Source organism: Lontra canadensis, unplaced genomic scaffold (genome assembly GCF_010015895.1).
Source record: "Lontra canadensis isolate GAN:19392208 unplaced genomic scaffold, GSC_riverotter_1.0 scaffold20, whole genome shotgun sequence".
Classification (NCBI taxonomy): Eukaryota; Metazoa; Chordata; class Mammalia; order Carnivora; family Mustelidae; genus Lontra; species Lontra canadensis.
Genome location: NW_022631014.1, coordinates 14714379 through 14737189, shown reverse-complemented (window position 1 = coordinate 14737189; position 22811 = coordinate 14714379). Strand labels below are relative to the sequence as shown.

Here is a 22811-nt window from a genome sequence, read left to right as displayed (position 1 = left end):
TGCTCAGTCAGAAAAGCATGCGACTCTTAATCTCGGGGATGTGAGTTCAAGCCCCAAGTTGGGGGTAGAGACTACTAAAACAAAACAAAAACCTCTATGGTTATCCTATTGCTCAAAGGGATAATAAAGAAATCTACTGACTTTAGACTTGCTAAATTCTATGTTAAAAGTTATAGGTAACCACTAAAAGAATAGAGATAGAATGTATGACTTCCAAAATTGTATGAAAGAGAGGGAAATAAAACCTGACCTATCCAAAAGAAAGGAGAACAGAGAAAAAGGAGCAGAAAAATCACAGCAAATAGAAAATATTAATTGAGATGATCAAACTATTTCCAAATACTACAAAAATGAAAATGGATTAAACTCTAATCAAGCACCAAGTCTCAGGTTGAATTTCAAAACAAAGCCAAGGGGTGCCTGGATGGCTTGTTCAGTTAAGTGTCCGACTTGGTTTGAGCTCAGGTCATGACCTCAGGCTTATGGATCGAGCCCCACATCAGCCCCAGGTGGGGCTCCATGCTCAGCGGGGAGTCTGCTTGGGATTCTTTCTCTCCTTCTCCCTCTGCCCCTCCCCCTTCTCTCACACACACCTTCTCTCTCTCTCAAATAAATAAATGAAATCTTTAAAAAAAAATAAAAACTAAAAACAAAACCAATTATATGCTTTTCAAAAAGAAACATGTTTAGTGACCTCTGTCATGGCAGACTAAGCAGACTAGCCCCTCCTATTGTAAACAACTAGAAAAGTGGATAAAATATCAGAAACAAGTTGTTCTCAGACACTGGACAACAGGACGAGAGGCAATGAACCCTGGGCACAGGACTTGAGAGAAGGGAAACAAGGATGAGCTCTATTGTCATTTTTAGTCTGACTGCACGAAGAGAGGGGGTAAGGGGACCCCCAAGCGGAGCACAGCGGTCTCACTGGGATAAGGACACAAGACTGGGGACTTGCAGGGGGCCTGAGGCCACTGGCAGTGGTAGGGCAGAGTATGAAAGGCAAAACTCTGCCTCCCTGATGTAAGACCAGAACAGACTCCCCGGAAAAAGAAGGGAGTAGAAGAACTGGGGATCTCTGAGAAGGGCAGGTCCTATACTTCAGAGTGAGAAATCCAAACAGGTTTGGGGGCATCTGAATGCTCTCTTGTTAGAGTGCCAGGAGACAGCAATGCCCCTGAGTGGGAAAGGCCATGTGTCTTGGCTCATGGGCCTGGGACAACCTCCAAGAGCTAGGTCCCCCGCACCCTAAAATGACACAGAGCAGCAGAGTGAACCCAAAAAGATCAAGCTAAGAGAAAATCACCCATGCGTGACCCTAGTGAGTGCCTCCTTAAATTCTGTGCCCTGAGTGCCTTGCTTGCCTCCCACAAATCCCAGCTCTGCATGGGGAGGCCCTGGGAGAGGGAATAGCACGTGGAGAAAGAGGCCAGTAAAGGAGAAGTGAGGCACCTCCATGGAGCTTCCTGTGGAACCGGGCCATGTGAGTCATGCGGGCGTCATGTGGACTAGAATCCCCTAGCTAACTCACGGAGCCACGAGAAGGAATATACCATCATGTTTGAAGCCACAAAGTGTGGAGTGGCTTGTTACACAGCAATACATAACGGAGTCACCTTGGTTCACGAAACCCCCCAAAACTCTGGCTCCACTCAAGGGAAACGGGAGAATGTTTCTTCCATTTGGTAGACTGGAGGCTTGTACCAGCCACTACATTTCAGTTACAGAAAAAGAATTAATGTTACTTTTCTCTTATCCCTGAGTATGTCTGCAATTTGTGTCTTCATGGGTTACACACACATACACAAGAAACCATTAAAGCTGATCCCTTCTCACTGCTTAGGTACTGGCCATCCATTGACCACTTCCCAGCAGCCCTCACTCCTTCTTTGCTAACGGTAGTCTGTTTTTCCTTTTGGCAAACCATCTGTCCTCCACTCTGTGAGCACCTGTAGGTACTTCCAATCAAAGTGCTTGGCCTACATTCAGGGAAGGACCTGTGAGCGACCTAGGCCAGCTAGACGTTCTCTCCCAGAACCCACTGGCACAGGAACCTGAAGCCATCGGGCCAGTGCGGGTTCCTACCACCGCATCCAGCTCCCAAGATTCCCAGACTTCCTTGGGCTCCTCTCCTGTCCCACCCCTTGAAGCCTGCCAGCACCTTCCAAAATCTGCCTTTCCCTTAACGTAGCCAGGATTGGTTTCTACTGTCTGTCACCACAGAGCCCTGGCCGCATGCCCTGGTAGGGCAGGAACTCAGTGGTGTCCTCTATATTTTTCAGTGTGGAGGTCACACAGTTGGGCCATGCGTTGGCCTGAGTACCTGCAATTCTTGCCAAAAGGGTCACTTGAACAAGGAGCACTGATTTATCTGAATGGAAGTCTGTCAACAGACCCTTGGAGAAAACTATGCCTCCTGGTCCACTGCCTAGGGCCACGCGCTTCCCTTCCTCTCCCCAGAGAAGTCTCAGCAGCCATCTATGAGCAGCTCTCGCTCTTTATAATTCAGATGTGCGTCAAGCCTTTGTCTTCCCACCAACTCCCCCAGTGCCCCAAGGAAGGTGTCCTGTTCATCAGAGATTTTGATTATTTTTGGACTGATCTGACTGATAGAACTGCTCCAGAGACCCTCTCCCCGAGACTCCCATCTCACGTCCTCATGCATGCGACAGTCCCACTGAATACACGTAGGACAGGGCAAACCGCACTTGTGACAATAGGGGCCCCAAGGCTGTGGAAAACCTAGGTAGGCAGACAAGTAGCGAATGGGAATACTTTAGACCAACACCGTGGAAGCTGAACTCTCCAGGAAGGTGGACCCAGTCACAGATGAGACCGGGTCCCTGTCCAAGCCTTGTGCCAGGCTGTCACACCCCCAGCCCACACAGGCCCGCAATAGCTCGTCCCTGGGCACCATGTGTTACCGTTTCTGCAGGACACTGACAAACTCGGTGAGCCGGTCACGCTCCACTTCAGCAGCCTGCCAGAGGGCCTTGAACTCTGTCACCTGTGCCTGCCAGCCTTTCTGTTCAGGGGAGTCCGAGAACCTGTGGACCAGGGTGGGGCAGAGGTCAGAGGTCAGAAGTCAACTGAGGGGTTATCTGAAGATGCACACTTACCCATGATGGTGGGAGGGATTGGAAGAACATTCAGGGATCCTCAGAGACAGCCACAGAGAAGGAAGCCAGCCCAGTCCTTCCTGGGCTTGCTGGTCCTCCTCCTCTGGCTTCTTCTCAGTCCATCATTCCTGTGCCTGCTGAAGTCTCCAGATCTCACTCAGCTGGTTGCACAGCTGACCCCACCGGGGCTAGAGCTGCATCAGTACCTCTGTCCGTCCAGTCCCTGTATGGGGCCTGGAATTGGGCTGGCTGCTATAGAATTTGGCCCTTGAGGGCCTAGGGTGACCTGGGTACCTGTGTGGCCAGGGGCCTGGCTGCCCTGCCCATTGCCAGGTGAGCCCAACCTCTGTCTCCCTGTCAACCTGCCCTGCCCTCCTGTAGCCCCTGACTTGGCCCCATGCCCAGCCCACTTTCATGGCCTCTTGGCTTGGTGACTTGGTCAGTTTTCTTCAGTGCTGATCTAGCCTGTCACCACTTCCCTCCTTATCACTGGGCCTGCCTAATGGACCCTTACCCACTGGTTGGAGCCCAGACAGAAGGGGAGCCCTGCCTCCCACCCAACCCCACCCCAGAACGCACATGTGAGTCCCAAGCTGCTCTCTGCTTTGCTCTCACCTTTCCCCTCAAAACCCTGGTGGCCCTGGTTTGCTCCTCTAGGATCACAGGACACAGGGAGAGCTGGGCTGGAGCATGTGAGACCAGAGGTTAACTTGGTCTGGGGTCTTGGGCAGGTCTCTTTCCCTCTCTGGCCCTGGGTCCTCCTTTTGAACACCGAGGGGTTGGCTGAGATGGGCCTGAGGATTGCAGACCCTTCCATGTTCTGGCTCCTAAATACACTTTAAGGCCTCGCTGCTCTAAGTATGGTCTCTGAGTCAGCAGCTGGGGTCCAGACCTGCCAAGTCAGAGCCCACATCTAACCCAGCAGATAGCCGGTGGGTCTATGTGCACGCTGACCTTCAGAAAAGCTCTGGTCATCTCACCTCCAGGATTTTCTCTTGGAGGGGAGAGGAAGGGGGAGCCATAGAAGAAAGGGGCTCTCTTCCCAGATACCCCATCACAGTCACCATACCAGCCCCAGTAGACATTCTCTCTGGGGTCACTCCTGCCTGTCCTGTCACTGACAGAAGAGGATGGTATGCTCCACGGAGACAGGGCCGGCACATGGTTGGGTTCAGCAAGCATTTGGGTAGTGTACAACACGGAAGTTTGGGAACTAGCAGTCTGGACAGCCGAGGAGCACATCTGCTCCTGCTTCCCTGTGGAGAGCAAAGGTCACAGCCACACAGGCCTGGAAGGGGTCTTGAGGACCACCTTGTCCTTCTTCCTGCTCCCACTACTGTGACTAAAACCTCAGGGAGACAGAGCCTGTCCATTCTCCGTGGGGCACCAGGAGGCCTCCTACTTTGGGAAGTGTGGCATGAACCCTTGTGGCTCAGAGCAGCCCACTCTCACCCAAATGCCCTGGTGACCCCAGGCTGATGGGTGGGGCAGCCGTAGGGTCGGCCTTGGCCCACGGTCCCCATGCTGCCAGATGTCAGGCCAAAAGTGTCTCAGGCCCTTCTTGGGAAATAACATCTCAGAGATGATCACTGCCTGGAGCCATACAGCAAGTCAAACATGGACTTGGGCCTCACAGAGGCCTGGCCCAGAGCCTGAGCTGACCTGCCTAAGGGGTGGGGATGGGGGCTGACAGCAGGAGCATGGCTCCAGTGGACAGGGGGCAGGGCTCAGGACAGGGCTCAGAGGCAGGACAAAGCCACCATTTGTCTGTGAGCTGGCAGGAAGAACAAAAAGCCCATTGAAACCCTAGGCTTGATTCTAACAACAAAGAGGGGGCCAGAGAGCTGAGGGGATATCAGTGACTTAAAGTGGGACCCCATATGACATGAAATTCTTCCCTTAGAGACTGATTCTTGTGGGGAAGAGAAGACAAGGAAGGGAGCTGGGCTCCAGGCCCTGGAAGGTTCCTTGTGTTAACTCTGTGGTAGCAGGAAGGGACATTAGACTGCAAGCCAGAGGCCAAGACTCTGGTCCAGTAGCTTCTTGCTCTATCACCTCAGACAAGGCACTGGGTCTCCCTGACCCTCCACGTCCTTATGTAAACTTGGAGGTGTCCCTGGATGTGGCCTGGCCTCGGTTTCCCCTCCTTTCAGTGGGATGGCAGTACTGGCTGAGCGATCAAGGGTGGGAGGACCACGGGGGCCCTGAGGTCCTGGGTTCATACCTGGGTGAGGCCCCATGAGGACTGGACAGAGAAGGCCATGTGAGAGCAGATTCCACCAGCGTGTGGCCCAGGCTGGTCACGGAGCTGTGTGAAAGCAGAAGGGGCTCATCAACCCAGGAAGGCAGGCTGGGCCTCGCCTGGGAGGAGAGCAGGGGCCAGCAGGGATCCGGGGAGCCCAAGGAGGTGGCCAGTGCCGGCCCTGGCAGCAACCTGGACTGGGCAGTCCTGCGGATTTGCTGCCCTTCTTTCCAGGACTCTTGCTGGCTCAAAACGAGACAGAACCGGGAGGCATCAGAGCCTCGAGCAATCCAACACAGGTCTTTTGGGGAGTCCTAGAAACAGGTGTGTTTCAAGGCCAGCTCAGAGACGATATCACAGGCAGCTCCCACCAGAATTATTACTGCCACCAGTAATAATATCTGGGCCTAACTGGCTCCCCCACGCAGATGCCCGCTAATGGAATACGAGAGGCCCTCATATTGCAAGGACAATGCCACAGTCATCTTAAAATTGCACCCGTGGCTTCCCAGAGGAGGCAGGCTTTCTTCTAAATAATTAATATTCACTTTCCAACCCTTCTATCCCATTTTTTTTTTCTTTCTTACCGAGAAGATCCAAGCCTGCCAACGTGATCGCCTGCTGAGGCCAGGGACTTGGTCTGGCCTGGGTCCTCCAGGAACTTGGTGTAGGCGGTGTTGACCTCGGTCCCACCAGACCCTTTGCCCACGCCTTTATTCTGAAGATACTGCAGGGAACAGACGTGGGGTCGATTCTCAGCGCTTTGGCTCAGAGGCCTGGAGAAGGCAGGAGGGGGGCCTTGGCTAGAGCGTGGTGCTTTGAGGGGATATGAAAGAGGCTTCTTTTCAGGAGTGGAAAGCCAGGCCTGTTTGGTGAAGGCGGTGAAGGCGCTCCTTGCATGATAATGGCGTCTAATAATGACTCTCTTCAGAAAGGGAGCTACATGGCGCCAGGGGGCCACTGGGCCGGGAAGCTGTTCTACATTCAGGTCCCAAAGGGAAGTGCACGGCCTTTGATTCGGGCCAGATCAGAGACTGATGTCTTTGAGTGGACCCACCTCTCGAGGGCAGCCCCACCCACACAGGGTGAATGCCAGGTGTGACTTGAGGCCAGCTGCCTTTGTCAGCTGGAGACACTTGGACTTGGCAGACAGCCGGAACCAGAGAGGTTGGCAGGGCCTCAGTAAGGGCCACAGTCTTGGGGGAAGGCTGGGCTCACCAGGCCCCTCTCTCTCCTCCCCCCACCTCCTTCTTCCGGATAGCTGGTGAGGCCGGACTGAAGAAGGAGTCCCCCGAGGACCCCCAGCAGGGGTGGACAGTTGGTGTGAGAGCCAGCCCACCCGGCATGTCCCCCGGCCCCAGCCCCCCTGAGACGCACCCATCAGCTGTCTGCTGGGTCACGCTTGGCCCCAAGCCATGATCTCTGAGGTAAGAAGTGCTTCCCGTTTGTGCGTCCGGAGGCAGGACAGTGGTGAGTTGAAACTACTGGAATGTTCCCGTGTGTTCCTTCAGATTTCACTTCCCAGTGGGAAGCAAGCAGGGCAAGGATGGCGAGGCAGTGCCCCCTGCTCACTGCCACAGACACCCTGTCCCCAGGCCTTTGACATAACCCTGGGCTCCCCTCAGCCTCGGGGACTTCAGCATTTTCCACCCCAGCCACCGGGGTCCTAGGGGATGGATGGCTTGAGGGAGACAAACCACCAGCCCCAACAAACACCTGCCCAAGGCTGGAGTTGAGGGGCTCCAGGGCTCCCATGCTTTTGAGGGGATTGTGGAACTCCGGGAATAAAGGGCAGGGCTGCTCAGTGACATGCCTTAGGCTATACCAGTCAGCCTGGCTGTGAGGCTTCTCTGTCACTGGGAGACTTGTGTGCCTGTCAAGGTTGCCAAGTCCCCTCCCCTCTGAACACTACCACCACCGCTGGAAGGAGCTGCAGAGAACCTATGGCGCCTGACTCTTGGCAGCCTGGGCTATGCCTATAAGGCATCTCTCAAGGTCCAACCCTTCAGGAGCTCCCTCACTGGATAGCATTTGTGGGCCTCTACTGGCTGCCCAGTCCTGGGCCAAGCCAGGAGGCACCGAGGTATACGACCCTAGGTGTGGGGGGCAGGAAAACGATCACACAGGGTGACAACAGTTTGTCTTGGGGATGCACAGGGAGTTAGGAGAGTGCCCAAGAGGGGCACAGAGCACAGCCTGGGGGCCCTGGGGCTCCCTGGAGGAGCTCATGACTTGGTAATTCCTAAAGGCTAGGGGCCCCTGGCCAGACAGTGGCAGTCGGGGGAGGGGGGGAAGGGAAGGCACGTGCTTCAGGCATGCGCGCAGGCCTGGAGTGGGGAGAAAACAGGGCTGTGTGAGGAGCTAAATGGTGGTCATGCAGTCAGAGTGTGGGAAGAAAGGGAGGGTGAAGAGGAGATGCAGGAGGGAAGGCAGCAGGAGCTCGTCATGTGGGGCCCTGCAAGCTGGGTGGAGTACCACTTCCTTTCCACCCTCCCGCTGCCTGGAATACGAACGTGAAGCCTGGCACTGCAGCCACCATCTTGGATTGTTAGGATGAGGGCCACAGCTGGGGAGGGTGAGGAGATGCAGGAGGGAGCCTGGACCCCTAAGGATTGAGGCCAAGGGCGACCGGGAGCCACAGACAGGTTTTGTACAGAGGCAGGAGACAACCAGGAAAGAGAGGAAAAGTATGTGAGAAGGGATGGGAATCCAGATGGAAGCTGAGGGCCAGAGCGGCGCTGGGGAGGACGTGGTGTGGCCTGAGGGAAGATAAGTGGAGAGGAGAGGAAGCTGCTGAGATTTCTTTGGATGGTAGATGGACTTGCTGGGGCTTGGAGACAATGTCGGGCCCGGCTGGCGCCCGACTCACCTGCACACTGAGTTGGCCGATCTCTACCTCCAGCTGCTGCACCTTGGCCTCCCGCTCTGCCACCATGGCCTGTAGCTGGGTGATGAGGCTGCTGCTCTGCTGAACCTCACTGTTGACCCGCTGGTCCAGGTGGCGCTGCGATGCCCGGGTCTTCTCCTCCTGCAGGCTCAGGTTACCCAGAATCTCCTGGAGCTGCTTCAGCTGGTCCTGCGGGGCCAGGCAGGAGGGCAGACGACAGACAAGGTCAGCCATGACCCCTGGGCAAGGCAGGACAGGGAAGACCGCCTTCTGTCACCCACTCCCTGCTGCGGCAGGAACCTAACAGTGGGACGCCACCTGTTCCTTTGAGAAGCAGGAGGACTTTCCTTGCCTGCCCTTGGGGGACTCATCAGGCAGGTGGGGACCATGCCCTTGTCCTGTCCTCAACTTCCTTCTCTGAGATGGGGTCGAGAAGGACATCGAAGTTACTCTCAGGACGACAGAAAGCACCTCAGCCAGTGGGGGAGATATTTGGGGAAGAAACCCTATCCCTCTGCTGGGAGATGGCCTTGAAGGCAGTACCTGGACCCCTGGCCAGGGATCCCTCAGCACCTGACTGAGGCCCCCCATCTCCTGCAGATGCCCCCAGGACACTAGCAGGCTGGAGGCTTCACTTGACAGTCAACAGGAAGGACAGGTCAGTGACTGGGAACACGGAGGGAACAGAGGCCCAGAGAGCCCAAGGGCACAGTGCTGGTGGATGGCCTGGCTGGGGCTCGTCTGTAGCCTTCATCCTGCCGTCTGCAGTAACACGGAATGATGGCACACAGTGACCGCCAAGGACATGCAACTCCACAGCTTATTTAAAAACTGGGAGCTGAGGCTCAGAGAGGGGGTGCCACTGGCCTAGTGTTCCCCAGGGAGGTATCCCCAGAGGTGTACTCCGCCTACCACCCCAGGGCCCCCAGCCAAGCCAGGCATGGCCACCCCGGCCTGGGGCAAAATTTGGGATTCAGAGACCCAAACCCTGGGGCAGCATAGATCCCAGAGAGAAAAGGCCAGGCTAGGGGTCAGGAGAGCAGGGGGCCTTCTGGTCAGAGCAACCTGGTTTGAACTCAGTTGTACAATCTTGGACGGCTTAGTCAACTAATTGGAGTCTTAGTTTCCCCAGGTGTGAAAGGGGATTAGAACAGACGACCCTAGGGGTTGTCTTGGTGACGAACCTTTATGAACCACATGTACCCCAAGTACCCAGAAGGGACTGTGTGCTGTCACACGGACAAGAGTTTGTTCTGGACTTTCAGGTGTCCCTTCCGTTCCTTGATGGAATGACCCAGGGTGTACTCCCGTCTCCTCCCCCCACACCCACTTCTTCCCTTCTGGGGTCCACAGGTCCAGTGGCTGTGCCAGGCTCTCACACGTTACAGCCGGCACCAACACCACACAACGCGATGTGTACGCGTGCTTGGGCAGCCTCGGAGATGCTCCTGTCCCTGGGGCGTGGCTTTGGGGCTGGCACTCAGGTGAGGCCATGGGCTTCTGAAGGATGCAGGGGGAGGCCTCTGGGGTCTATGAGGGCTCACTCTGCCTGGGGCCGGGTCACGGGCTTCTGGGCGGGTTGGGGGCCCCGTGTTGGAGGCACCGGGTGCTCTCATCAGGCCTGAGCGGCGGAGCCATACCAAGAGAGCGTCGATGAGCTCATCATCATGCCGGCCCTTCTCCACCAGGGTCCCCATCTGACTCCTGAGGGTCTTCACTTCGCTGGATAGCACCTTATTCCGGGACCTGACACCCTCCAACTTCTTCTTCAGTTCTTCAAGATCTTTCTGGAGAGCATCCCGCTCAGCCACAAGTTTCTGTAATTAGGAAGGACAGTCCTGGGCAGTGACGATGAAGGGATCCCAGGCTCCCTCTCACAGGTGAGGCCCAGGGACAGGAGGGGACTTCTGAAGCCTGGAGAGCAAGGCAGCAGAGCTGGGGCCCCAGCTCCCGGACCCCACCTCTCCGGGGTGCCAGGTGGGGCCTTGCCCTGTACGTGACAGATGTCACTCATAGATGACAGCACTCCTCCGTCAGCCCAAGAACACAGGCATCAAGGCAGCTGCCCTTGCTCTGTCAGGGTCAGACATGAGAGGAGCCCCACTTGCCAACTGTGGGCTAAGTCTAGGGTTCAAACAGAAGTGGCTCACCCCACCAAGAGACAGAATGAGAGGGAGGGGCCACCCTGCTGTGTCGCCTTACTTCCTCCGCGCGTGTCCAGCACGTCAGCCCAGACTGCGCCATGCTCTGGTCAGCTACTAACGGGCAACTCAAGTGCTGGGCATGCTTTCAGAGTCTCCCTTCCTCCCTCCTTCCCTTCTTCCTCCCTCCCTTCCTTCTCCCTTTCCTTCCCTTCCCTTCCTTCCTTCCTTCTCAAATAAGGCCTCAGCTGAGGGGCTATTGTGTGCTTTAAACTGTTACAGGTGCTAGGAAAACAGCAGAGAACAAAACAGTGTGTCCCCATGGATCTAACACCCTAGCTGGGGAGACAGATGTTAAATGTTTACCTGTTATCATTGCTTACCTGTTGCTCTGCTTATGGAAAACTGGGGAAGGGAATGGGGTGGGGAAGGACAATGGCACGGTCAGGGAAGTCCTCTCTGAAAGTTGACATCTGAGAAGAGACTAAAGGAGGTGACAGGATGAGCAAAGGCCCTGGGGTAGAACATGTGTGGCTAGAGCACAGTGAGAGAGGGGACAGGTCAGGGGCAAGGTCAGACAGGGCAGAGACTAGATTAGGTAAACCATCAGGAGCCAAGATTGAGACCCCGAGGAGGGTTTTGGGCAAGAGGTGATGTAATCTGCTTTGGTCTTGAGGGTTAATTATCATTGGAAAAGTGTCTTCAGATCCTTGTGGAAGTGAATTAGAGAAATGAAAAATAGTAGATGATGAATCCTAAAGACCACCGATCTTTGCCGTAGGCACCCTTTTTTACCTGCTGCTCTGCTGTCTACACACTCTAGGCTCTAGCAGTCACCTGGCAGAGGAAGGACACACAGGGAATAACTTCCTTCCACCCACGTTGTGGCTTACAATTGGTTCAATGATCGCAATATATTCTGTTCTGTGTGAATGTGTAACTCTAAGCTAGGGGCACCTCAAACCCAACATTTTCAAACCCAATATTTCAAATTTCCCATTTCCCTTGAGTTCCCTCCCTGTCTCCCCTACCCACCTGTTAGACTCACTGGAAGTCCTGCACAATCCTTCTGCTTCTCCCCTTTCTATCCCGTCACTGAGCCCTGTAAAGTCAGCCTTCAAATGTGGCAGGTGTCTGGCCTTTGGTTATAGTCCTACTGCCTTGGCTCAGGTCCTCGGTCATGTCTCAAGTGGATTATTGCCTCTGCCTTCCATGTGTCCTCTGACCTAGGTGCCCCTGCCCCACCTAACCATGTGACCTTTCCAGCATGCACAGCCGTCCATGTCCCTCCACAACTTAAAACACTTTGGTGGTTCTCCATTTCCTTAAAATAAGAGCCCAAACCTCTGGCTGGCATACAAGGTCAAGGAGGACCTGGCCTGGCCAGTCTCTCCAGGCCCACTGTTCCCTCCTGACACCTGATGATCTAGGATCCTGGGGGTATACTACAGGCCACAATGTGTACATGGTCACAATGTTCCTAACACAGGGTCTAGTCCTGGGTTGGCACTCACGAATGGAAGTCTCCTGATGGAAAGGTAAGGCCTCACTATTAGGAAGCCTACTACCTGCCAGCATCCCATCCCACTTTTTCCTCTACTTTCTTTGAGAAAGCCCTGCTCCCCACTTCTGAGAGGCTGACTCAGCTCCCAGACCTGGAGTAGGGATCTGAAGCCCGGCTGGTCAGAGCAGCCTGGACCCTCAGTGGCAATGACCAGCTCAGGGATGGGCTCATGGCCTAAGCTAGCCAGGGGACACTTCATTCTGGGACTGGGTTGGAACCACTGGGAAAGAGAAGCCTTTTGTTTGTGGGGGCCAGGCTGGAAGAGAGAGGCTGGGACTACCGGGCGTCCCCATAGGAGAGAGTGAAGCTGGTCCAGAAGAAGTGGCAGCAAGACCACATCCCCAGATCCCTGGATCCCTCTGTGCCTGAACCTAGGCCACCTCTATACCACTCATCTACACAAGCCAATCAATTCTGTTTGTCGCACAAGCCTGGTAGAGTGGGGCTCCTGCCACTCCTGGTATAGTCAGGGAGATGCGGCACCCAGCTTCCAGCAGTCTGGAGCTCTTCTCCCCCGAGCCCCACCTAACCCTGCCCCTGGGCCATCATCACTCTGGGCTCTGACCATCTCTGCTCCTTCTAAGGTGAGAATTTCAGGTTTAGCATCTCCAGAACACCCGAAGCTCAGGAAATGGGCTGATGACCCAGTCAGGCAGTTCCAGCTGGATTGACAGACAGGACATGAAGAAGAGGCACTGGGGGGACCCCCAAGCCCCAGGTATCTCCTGTCTCTAAGGAGTGGCTCAGAGCTCGTGACCACATGGGCCTCAGGGCCCTGCAGAGGTGGTCATGATCTCCTGGTCCCGTGGGCCCAACTGACCTCTTCCCTGGACCTGCATTACCTCCCAGCCCTCCTGTTTTTCCCTTTCCAGGCTGCGGATCCTCAGCAAGTTTTTCTCCTGTGCTGACAGCTTCCTTGGGTCTGGATAGGCAGGCAGCTCGTCCCGGGGTGTTCCTGCAGACTGGCTCCGGGTCTGTCCCAACTGCTTCTCCAGCTCGCGAACCTGAGGGGAGAAAACTCGTCATTGCACAGGGGGTCTGCCCTCACAGACTCAGGCACTCAGGGGCTGCCCTGAGGTGCTCGACAGGAAGCCCCACTAGACAGAGGACGCTGCTATTCAAGGTGGATGCAGGATCCCCGTGTGAGGGGCACTGAGGTGGGGGCGGGAGGTCTGAGGTGGCATCTTGAGCCAAGCAGGGGAGGACAGGAGGGAGGTTTAGCTTGAGAATGAGAAAAATCACCCCCTCGCTTAGGGGTTCTGTGAGACCAAGAAGCAGATGTGACTCCAGGAACCTGGGAGGAATAGGATGGAGGACCTCAGTACAAGGACGGACTCTCTGTCCCAAGCCCAGGTGCACTCCCTGGGAGATGTGGGGTCCTGGCCACTTGCAAGAGATGCTTCAGAGGGAGGGCGGGGTTTAAAAGCTGGGAGACCAGTTCAAAGCCTCACTAGCTGTGTGACTGTGCACAGCTTACTTAACCTCTCTGAATCTCGGGCCCCCTCATCTGTGAAATGGGTTCCCCCCACATAATGTTATAAGGATTCAGTATCCTGAACTTGTCTTGAGTCTGGGAACCCCCAAGATGCTTCTTGGGATGACAAATCTTGGGGCCCACTCCAGACCAACAAGTTAGAGCTCCAGGGGAAGGACGGGGAATCTGCATTTTAAACAAGGCCTATGGGCACTTTTTAGGGCTAGGTAATTTTAAGAAACCCCAAGATGGCCCGGGTGAAGCCCTCAGCAATGTCCAGCACTCACAGGCTCTCAGCAAGTGGCAAGTAGATATCACCCCACAGAACAATGGCTTTATTGCACTGGGGTAGAAGTGAATAACTCCTAGGGTTCTTCTAGTCCTGGTTCCCATGTTGATACAACATAAATGATGGAATACCTTGGGTAAATCTGTGCGGGGCCCAAATTCCCTAGGATCCCCAGTAAAGGGCAGGGGCATCGTTTTGAAAGCACCTATCAGCGCCCTCGTGTGGCACTGTGTGGTAATTCCATTTAAGCATTAGAGAACACAGTATGAAACTCTCAATCGTTTATTTACACAGCTTAACAAAAACAACTAACAACTAATGTGTCAGTGCTTATTATGGCCGGGCACTGTGCTGGGTACTTTACAGATGTTATTTCATTTAACCCACAACACACTCCATTTGCAGGTGAGGAGACTGAGGTGCAGAGGGTCGAAGTGACTTGTCTAACTAAGGTCACTGAAACTGTAGACCAGTGACTGAGGCCAGACTCAAACTGGGGTCTCTTGAACCCCAAGGCCACACATCGGTCATTTGTCACAGTGTTCTTCGTGTTGGCTTCAAGGATCCCACAGGAGGCCCCAAGGATCCAAGCGACCCAGGAACTGTGAACTTGAAGTCCCTGGGGATGAAGGCCATATGCTTGGCTAATAGGGGAAGTTACATTCCTACTCTTGGCTTCTTGGCTTGAAGGGAAAAGAAGAAGATAACCACATTCAACCTTTGTACAGTGTTCGCTCCGCGCCAGGCCCTGTGTTGGCCATTTTATGCACATTGACTCATTTAGTCCTCCCATAAACCCTGTGGGAGAGCCCCTATCATTATCCATGGTATAGGGAGAAGAAAACCGAGGCCCAGAGAGGTGAAGGAACTTGCCCAAGGTCGTACAGCTGCTGAGTTGAGAGCTGGGATTTGAGTCCAAGCAGTCTGGCTCCAGAGCGCTAGCTTTTAGCCTCTAAAGATGTTCCAAAATATTTAGAACATAAGGAGGGGGACAAGGCTAAGTCTTTACTGGGTAACTCAAACTTTCAAAAGTCTACAAGCATCTGGACAAAACTGGAAAAAGCCGGCAAGTACAACAGTCACGCGAATTTACATGAACTAGGGGAAAAAATATGCCTAGAGTAAAATAAATCAAAGGTTTTGGCATGTGTTAAGCGCCAGGGCCTGGCACGTGGTAAGTGTTATATAAATGCTTGTTCATCAAATAACAAATTAAAATCAGGCTGGTGGGGGGAGAATATTCAACAACAGCCCTGCAAGTATGCTCTGCTGGGCCTGAGGGCCTTTTTAGGCTTCTGTGTCTCTCACGTGGGGTGGCGTGACCTTTCTGGGGGTATTTCAAGCCCTCTGTTCAGGGCCTTCGGCAGAAGTTCACTCACCTTGCTTTGCAGCACAAGAATCTGTTGAGCCCGGCCCCTCCAGGTCCCCGGGGAGGACAGGAGCTGCTGGACATTCACATCTTCGCCGACCTCGCTGGTCAAAACCTGAAAAGGGCAGGGCCTTTGCTGAGGCCAGGAGAGAGGGCCCCCACCAGAGCCCTAAAAGTGGTGCATCCTCAGAAGCAGCACTGGGGGCGTGGGGCTCCCAGAGGGCCTGGCCTCCCATCTGCGCCCCTGCCTCCTGCTTCAAAGACCAGCTGATCATGCTCTCGGAGCAGCGGTCCCTGGGAAAGTAGCCATCCCCTTGTCCCCTGCATTTCTGGGTGATGCTTCCAGCAGGCAAGGAACTGCCAACAGTGCCCAGATGGGGTCCTCTGGTCTTGACATATTCTGGGATGAGTGAACCACAAAGTTGACCAAAATCTGCTTCCTCAATTTGTTCACCTGCCACTTAGAACTGAGATCCTTCTAAAGTATGCTACCACAGTGCCTTGTCCTCTGTGAAAAGCCTCTGACTAGCGGCCATGCCTGCGTGCAGCGAGGAGAACCCCTAAATGTCAACTGGGGATGTTTGATTCCAGAAAGTTTCAACATTGCGGCTGTTGGAGGGTGGGGCACAGGCCCTACTTCAAGGCTTTGAGGTGGAAACAAAACCCTCCAGTGGGTGCCCTGGGACCCTGAAGCCTGTCACGGGAACCAATCTAGCACCTCAAGTCTCTGGCGCTTGTTTCCACAATAGAACACTGTTTTGGAAATCTTGGCTAGTCTGAGTGGTTCCAGCAGGGAAGACAAATGCCAGAGAATTCACTATGTAAATAAAAATAAATAATGAACCAGCTGGGACTGTGTCCCAAGTCTGAGTATTTTCCTTTGAAAGGAGCCTTTAATACAGAAACAACCTATTCATTTCCTAATATTACAGAGAGCAGAGGGCGGGAGGCAAGTCTGGCTTATGGAAGTCCAAGGTGGCTTATGAAGGAGAGACCCAGGATCCACTAGGGCGCACATAGCTCAAGGGAAATCTACAGAACTCTCCCTGGGTAGAGGGCACGGTCCTCCTCTGTCTGGGCTGGGGAGGGCACCACAAGGGCCCCTCAGGCAGCCAGCAACCCCCCTCACCAATGGTGTGTAGGAAGGGCTGACAGAAGGAAGTTACTGGATCTGGAGCCTGGCCCAGAGCATGATACTCACAGGGCCCAGCACTTGGTGCTCCTGAATGGAACCCATTGTCCTGGCCATGCTCTTCCCAATCCCAGCCCCACAAGAACACCTGAGCCCTGGCTCTGGAATACCTTCTGAGCCATCCGGAGCTCCTGCTTCACGGACTGGATCTGGTTGCGGAGGTCACTCATCTTCAGGTTTGTGGCCGCCAGCCTGTCCTGCAAGGCCTTCACCTCTGGGGTCTCTGGCTAGTTGGGCAGGACAGACGAGAGAGTGGTCACTTATTGATGAAATCATCACAACAATCCTGGTTCCATTCACCCAGGGCTGTGCCAGGCACCGGGCTAGGGGCTCCAGGTGCTGCAAGTCATTGAATCGTCAGGAAGGTCTGGGAGGTGGGTTCGGTTGTCAGCCCCTTCCAGATGTGCATGCAAAGCAGAGGCTAGAGGAGGGGGGAGTCCTCTTGCCTGGGGTGGGGGTGGGGAACCTGGCTGGGACAGGTGGAGCAGGGACGTGTATCATGGCAGCCCACCTCTGGGGGTTGAGGCCTTTCCTCAGTCTTGCACAACCGGGGATGAGGGTGGTGGCCACCAGGGGGAGTCCTTGGAGGAGGCCTGCAAGCTCCACCCCTTCCAGACCCTTCCTAGGGGTGGGCTCTCTCTGCTATGCTCAGGACACTGGAACCACAGCAAAACCATCTCCACTCAGAATAAAGAGGAGACTAGTTCCATCACAGAAGGCAACCCCCAACGACCACCCTAACTTGGGGTCTCCTTCTCCTGAAACCATCAGCTTGGGCCTTGAGCTCCCCTTCCTAGCAAGGAGCTCCCACAGCAGAGATAAGGACCCAGTTTCATTGCCAAATGCTCTGTTTCTGTGGCTTGAAGAACTGCAGCAACCATGAAAACTCTGCCTGCTGGAACTCTTAGCCATGTCTTTTTTTTTTTTTTTTTAATTATGTTTGATTTAAACTACTTGGATGTAAATTTTCCTTAAATGTGCCACCCATGTCTCCGTCTTCATTAGAAGTTTCTGAGGCTCTCAGAAGGTTGGTATTAAAGGGATTCCACAGTTAGCCCATTGGAACCCCTTCCATAAGTGATAAAAATAAGGCCCAGAGAGGGGGAGTAACTTGCCCTGGGGCACACAGACAGTTGGGGATGACATGAGTCAGGTTAGAAGGAGCCTGGTCCTTCCCCTGCCCTAGCTGATTGTCTCACTTGAAGCTGTTTCTGGCACCCAGGCATCATGGGTGGGTGGAGCAGCCCATTAGGCAATGATGCCAAGACCACCTGCTCCTGCCCCGACAGACCAGGTAGGCTGAACTTCTGGGAAGCCAGGTAGGTGTTGCAGTGGCTTTCTAAGCTTTCCTCACTAGGCACACGCAGAATCTTCCCAGGGACCCTGGTGCAGAAGGCAGATCTGCAGAGATTGGGTCTGGGAAGTTCCATGGTCCCCAAAGGTTGTGGACAGCCCAGGTGAAAATCACCAGGAAAGGAAACGGGAACCAGACACAAAGTCCGAGAAGACTGACCTCATCTGGTTTCCTCATTTATGGAATGGATACAAGAATCCTTCTCTGTCCTGTTTCTTCACAGCACCATCACAAGGCTCAACAGCATACCCAGTGTGAACAGAGTATAAACTGGGAACTTACATAAAACACAAATGTATCTTTAAAAATAAGGTGTGTGCATGTGCGTGTCCTCCCCCCTCCACCCCCGCATCTGACTGCTGCTTGCCATTCTTGCTCCCTGCTGTTGGATGCCTGTCCCCCTGCCGCCTGCCTAATGGGCCTTTGGTACCACTAGGCCCGCTGGCCCTGACAGGCCATGGTGCAGGAGCTGTGTTTGTGAGCGTCCCATGTGATGACCGTGATCCTGCTCAAAGCACAGGGAGAGCACGCATTGCAGACAGATCTAGAACACAGGCCTGACTCCCCCCTCTGAGCCTGGTCGCATCATCTGTAAAACAGGGGTATATTAACCCCAGGGCCCAGGAGGCCTGTGAGTGCTGAGACAAGAGGCACATGAAGTATGCTGTCTAAAACAGATTCTGTCAGAGGGCAATGCCGGGGGGCCTGGCCTGGTCTGGGGTAGCTGGCAAAGGGGCTAACCAGTGTCCTAGGGAGGGCTGGGCCCACGTGCGTGGCAGCCTTCTCCCCTCTGCTCTGCCAAGCCCCGTCCTCCCCTCCTGGACAGCTGGGCCAACCCCACATCACTGCCATCTCAGAGCTGCCTCTGCCCAGAGTGAAATTCCACAGGCTTTGTGGGGGACCTGAGTGGGAGCCTAACCCTCCCCTTTCCTGGGCTATTTTCTGTGAGGGAGTAACTGCAATGCAGTGCGGGGGGGAACAGATGATGCCAGTGCTCTCGCAGCTCAGCCTCGGGGAGCCCTGCACCCACCACGCCATGTGGAGACAGGCCATTCAGCTCCACTCTAGAATGCGCTTTGGCCCCCACATAGACCTCTGAAGTGTGGTTCAGGCTTGGGCTACCCTGAATGAGGTAGTGAGGGTGCATGCTGCTTTGGTTCTCTCTCTGACCAGAAGGTGTCCTGGAAAACACAGGGTACGGCTGAACGGAGGCTTGCCGCCCGTTACCCCCTCTTCTGTCAGAAGCCTGCCAAGCTCCCCGCGGCCACTGAGCAAAGTTGAGATCTCCAGCTCTAGCTGCTGGTCGGTCAAGGCCGCCCTCCAGGGCTGCAGCAAAACACTGTCCAGCCAACACCCAGCTAGCAAACAGAATAGGGATACTTAGTGCTCCCTGGCCTCTCAGCCTTGGCCTGTAGGGCTCCTGTTGGAGGGCCCTGCCCCACCATCCCCCTTCTGCAGCAAGGCCCACCCCAGGACCCCCTCCTCCAGCCCACCTCCTGGCAGCCTCACGGGGAGGGTGTGCTCCCTCTGTGAACTCTGAGGCCCTGGGGCTCTTTCAGAGGCCCTGTCCCTGCCTCCCTTCGGTGTGGCTACTCATCTCCCCTCCTGGGCTCCCTTGTGGACAGAGGCCCTGTCTTGGATTCCCTGTGTCACAGGGCTCAGAAAAACCTATCACGCCCAAAAAGTGACTGAATGAGCATCCTCCCATCAATGGCGGCCTCATCAGGGACATGGCAACACTCAATGTTTTGGATAAACTGGGAGCCGCTTAGCAATGTCCCCTGGAACCAGGAAAAGCTCTACAGAACAGCCCCTGCTAAGGGCAGAGCCCCTCTATCACCTCCCCAGCCATGAGACAGAGTTACCCACGACTAGCCTTCACCCCCCTAGATTCCCCCCCATGGGAACTCTGGGGGCCTATCACTATAGACTGAAGGCTGAATTCTCCCCAAGAGAGGAGAGCGGTGGCTTGACCCTGAGTTGTAGGCAAAGGGAGGTGGAGCTAGAAAAGGAGCACTGAACATGGAGTCCTAAGGTTTGGCTCCTTGTATCCCCAAGAACACCACTGGGAGGCCTCCTGGGTTGTTCTAAAGACTCTGAGGTTCCTTATTATCTGGCATGGGCTCCACGCCCCTCCCTGGAGCCCACAGAGTCACACTGCCTTCCTTTCATGGGGCCGCAATTCCCATTGCCTGGGTTCCAGGCCCTACTCACTGGCTGAGTAGGACAGAATCTGGGGAACAAGCCACCATTCCCAACAATCACCCCAACTTTGTAGATTTAGAGCTCCAGAAAGGGAAGACTTCTCACAATATGAAATGTCCCCTCACCCCCAACAGGGCTCAATTGGGCAGTAATTCGCTCCCTGTCTTGGGGTAAGTAAGCGGCTGGATGTCTCCCCAGTGAGGATGCTACAAAGGATACAGCTGGGCTGAGAGTGGGAGGCCATTTGGACCAGGCCTTCCCTGCTGGTCTTGAAATCCTAGGTTTCCAGGGTCCTCGGGCCCTTCCTGTTCTCCCTCTCTGGGGACTGAATCAGTTAGACCTTCACTAGCCTCCACTGCGGACATTCTTGTCCTCAGGCCACAGACATGGTTACTGTTCCCTAATGGCCATGCTGACGATGCTTTTCACTGGTGGGCATTGGCTCAGTGGGGTGGACCCCGGACAGAGGCGCCTACACTTCCGCAGAGGACAGGAGGCCCAGGCCCATGGCTGCCTCACAGACTCCCCAGCACAGACGAGGATTCATACCAAGGCTCTGTCTCCCATCTGAGCTCTCGACGCCTTGGCTCCTGCGTCGGTGGCCGCTGTGGCTGGTAGTTTGGCCAGAGCCGCCTGCAGCTGCAAAGCAAACCTTGCACTTAATATTGGATTCTGTTTGGCAACTGTGAGGCCTGAGTGCGGTGCTCCATGTCACCGCTGGGTGTGTGGTTACTGGATCTCACTGGTTCACCTTTCAGCTCACTTTAGGACCATTCATGGAAGAACTCGCCCCTACAAACAGCTCTGCAATGGGAGAGGGTTTAATGGATCGTCTGGCCCACTCCCCAGTCACACATTAGGATTCACTAACAGCTTCACACTTAATACTGCAGCCGTGGTCCGTATCCTGGAGCTCTGTCCACAATCTGGGAGGCACAATGTAAAGGGATAATGGACTTCATGTGGTAGACAGGAAGACAGGGTCAGAGATGCTAAGAAACTGCCCCACTGGCTCAGGGCCTGGAGCCGAGCCCAGAGCTTCATACAGCTCCTTTAAAGCTTTCCCAGTTGTTCACCCAAAGACCAGACCACATCTGACAAGGCCGGGGGTGGCCTGCCCTCCCACCTCTCTGACCTCATCTTCCTCTACTCTTGGCCACCTGGGTTTCCTCTCAGACCTTTGTCCCCACTCAGGGCCTTGGTGCCTGCTGAGCCCTCTGCACGGGGGCTAGAGGGGGCATCCCACACCTTTGCCGGTGTGGCCCCTTCCCACCCTCCAGGGACCCACTGTGTGCATCCCCTCCTCTAAGGGGTCCTCGGTGCTGGGTCTGCCTCTGAGGAGGGCAAGGCCCATGCCTATTCTGCTCTCCCCACAGGGCCTGGCACAGAGCTTGAGGTGGTTCTCAGACCATCTGTTACAGAATAACGAAGTTCTAACTCAGTGGCAGCATTTAACAACTGAGGGGGACTGTGGAGGGTCACAGAATTGGTGTCGCAATGAGGCACCACTGTGTGCTGTGTGACTCAAGAAAGCCCCCTAATATAATATAGCTATATTATTATTAAGTTAATAAATATTAATATAAACCATATAAGGGAGCTACATAGGTTTTCTGTAGCACGTGGATTCCATCCCAGCTCCAAAGGTATCATGAACTACTTGGGCTGTGTCCTTGCAAGACTGGAGGGGGGTCTGTAACTAGCAGTGGGAGGAGAGGAGGCAGCAGAAAGAGGAAGATGGCAAAAGTGAGACCAGCTGCTGGAGTGCTTCCGGGTCTAACTTCACACTAGCAAGGATCCCTGTTAATTTAGGTACAAATGTTTACCTAGTGCTTGCTACCTGCCAGGCACAGGTTGAAACGTTTTACACTGTTACATCTCCTAATGGTCGGAAAAACCTTACAGTTAGTACTGTTAGTACTGTATGTGTTAGATGGAGGAAACTGAGGCATGGTGCGTTTATAACCTACTGGAAGTCACAAAGCAGGTTAGTGATGAAACTGAATTTCCCACCCAGGTGGTCAGGCTCCAGATCCGAGTCCTAACCACCCTGATGGCTGCCTCCCTGTGCCCTGTGTCCCCCCTTGCTTCTAGACACACTTTCCCCGCCTCTCAGGACATGACAAAGACTGAGGAACTCTTTGTAAACACCGGCCCACCAGCCCTTCAGAAGGACCCAAAGCATCTACATGTGGCTCCCTCCCTGGAGGAGTAGACCAGGGCCCTGGGAGTCCCCTCTGGAGGCAAGAAAATGACCAAGGCCCCTCACTTCCCGCTCCAGCTCCCGGACACGATTGCCCAGCTGCTTGACTCTGGTTTTTGCGCCCTCCGACTCTGCTGTCAGTACCCGGTTCTTTTTGGACAGCTCCACAATCTTGGTGGCAATCGCATCCCCGGCCACACCGGCTGTCCCTACAATAAAGTAAAACAGAGAGGTCAGTGAAACACACATGCCTACACATCAAACTCATGGCACACTACCAGTGGCTCCAGGGTTTTAAAAGCTAGAACACTCATGGAAGGGCAGAGCCTCAGGCAAGTGATCACGTACCTGGGAACCCTGAAACCCAACTCCAATGAGTAGAAATGCAGCTGCTCAGAAAAGTATACATTTTACTTCTATGGGATGTAAGTTTATTGCCCCAATTCTTCATGTCCTCCTCAATGACAGGGTTACATATCCACACCCTAGGCTCTATGACTCTGCCATGCCCTCCAGCCAATAGGGTGTACCCCCTCGACCCTTCTATGCCTGCCTGACTCTGGCTCAGCCAATGACTTGTTTGGCCAATGGGTTGTTAGCAGATAAGGCACAGGTAGAGGCTTGAACAGGACTTGAGCAGTTAATTCCCCCTCTTTTTGCTTGTACTGTGTCCACAAGAACACAGCCAGACCAGCTGACTGGGCCCAGGAAGAGGAAGAGACACGTGGAACAAAGCTGAACCGCCCTAGCCAGGCCTGGCCTAGATCTGCTG

At 54.5% G+C, this 22811-nt stretch overlaps 1 protein-coding gene across 6 annotated transcripts in view; it reads right to left on the bottom strand.

The window, feature by feature from the left end:
* CCDC13 (coiled-coil domain containing 13) overlaps positions 1 to 22811 on the bottom strand; it is a 51414-nt gene that overhangs the window by 10345 nt on the left and 18258 nt on the right. For all 6 annotated transcript variants that reach the window (XM_032861059.1, XM_032861057.1, XM_032861062.1 and 3 more), the window contains 10 exons: positions 22106 to 22248; positions 20386 to 20475; positions 16388 to 16504; positions 15096 to 15200; positions 12796 to 12957; positions 9889 to 10065; positions 8231 to 8437; positions 5949 to 6088; positions 5344 to 5427; positions 2925 to 3047 (listed from right to left, as the gene is read on the bottom strand). In XM_032861059.1, the coding sequence (XP_032716950.1) occupies positions 2925 to 3047; positions 5344 to 5427; positions 5949 to 6088; positions 8231 to 8437; positions 9889 to 10065; positions 12796 to 12957; positions 15096 to 15200; positions 16388 to 16504; positions 20386 to 20475; positions 22106 to 22248 (1348 nt within the window). The remainder of the gene's footprint in view (positions 1 to 2924; positions 3048 to 5343; positions 5428 to 5948; positions 6089 to 8230; positions 8438 to 9888; positions 10066 to 12795; positions 12958 to 15095; positions 15201 to 16387; positions 16505 to 20385; positions 20476 to 22105; positions 22249 to 22811) is intronic.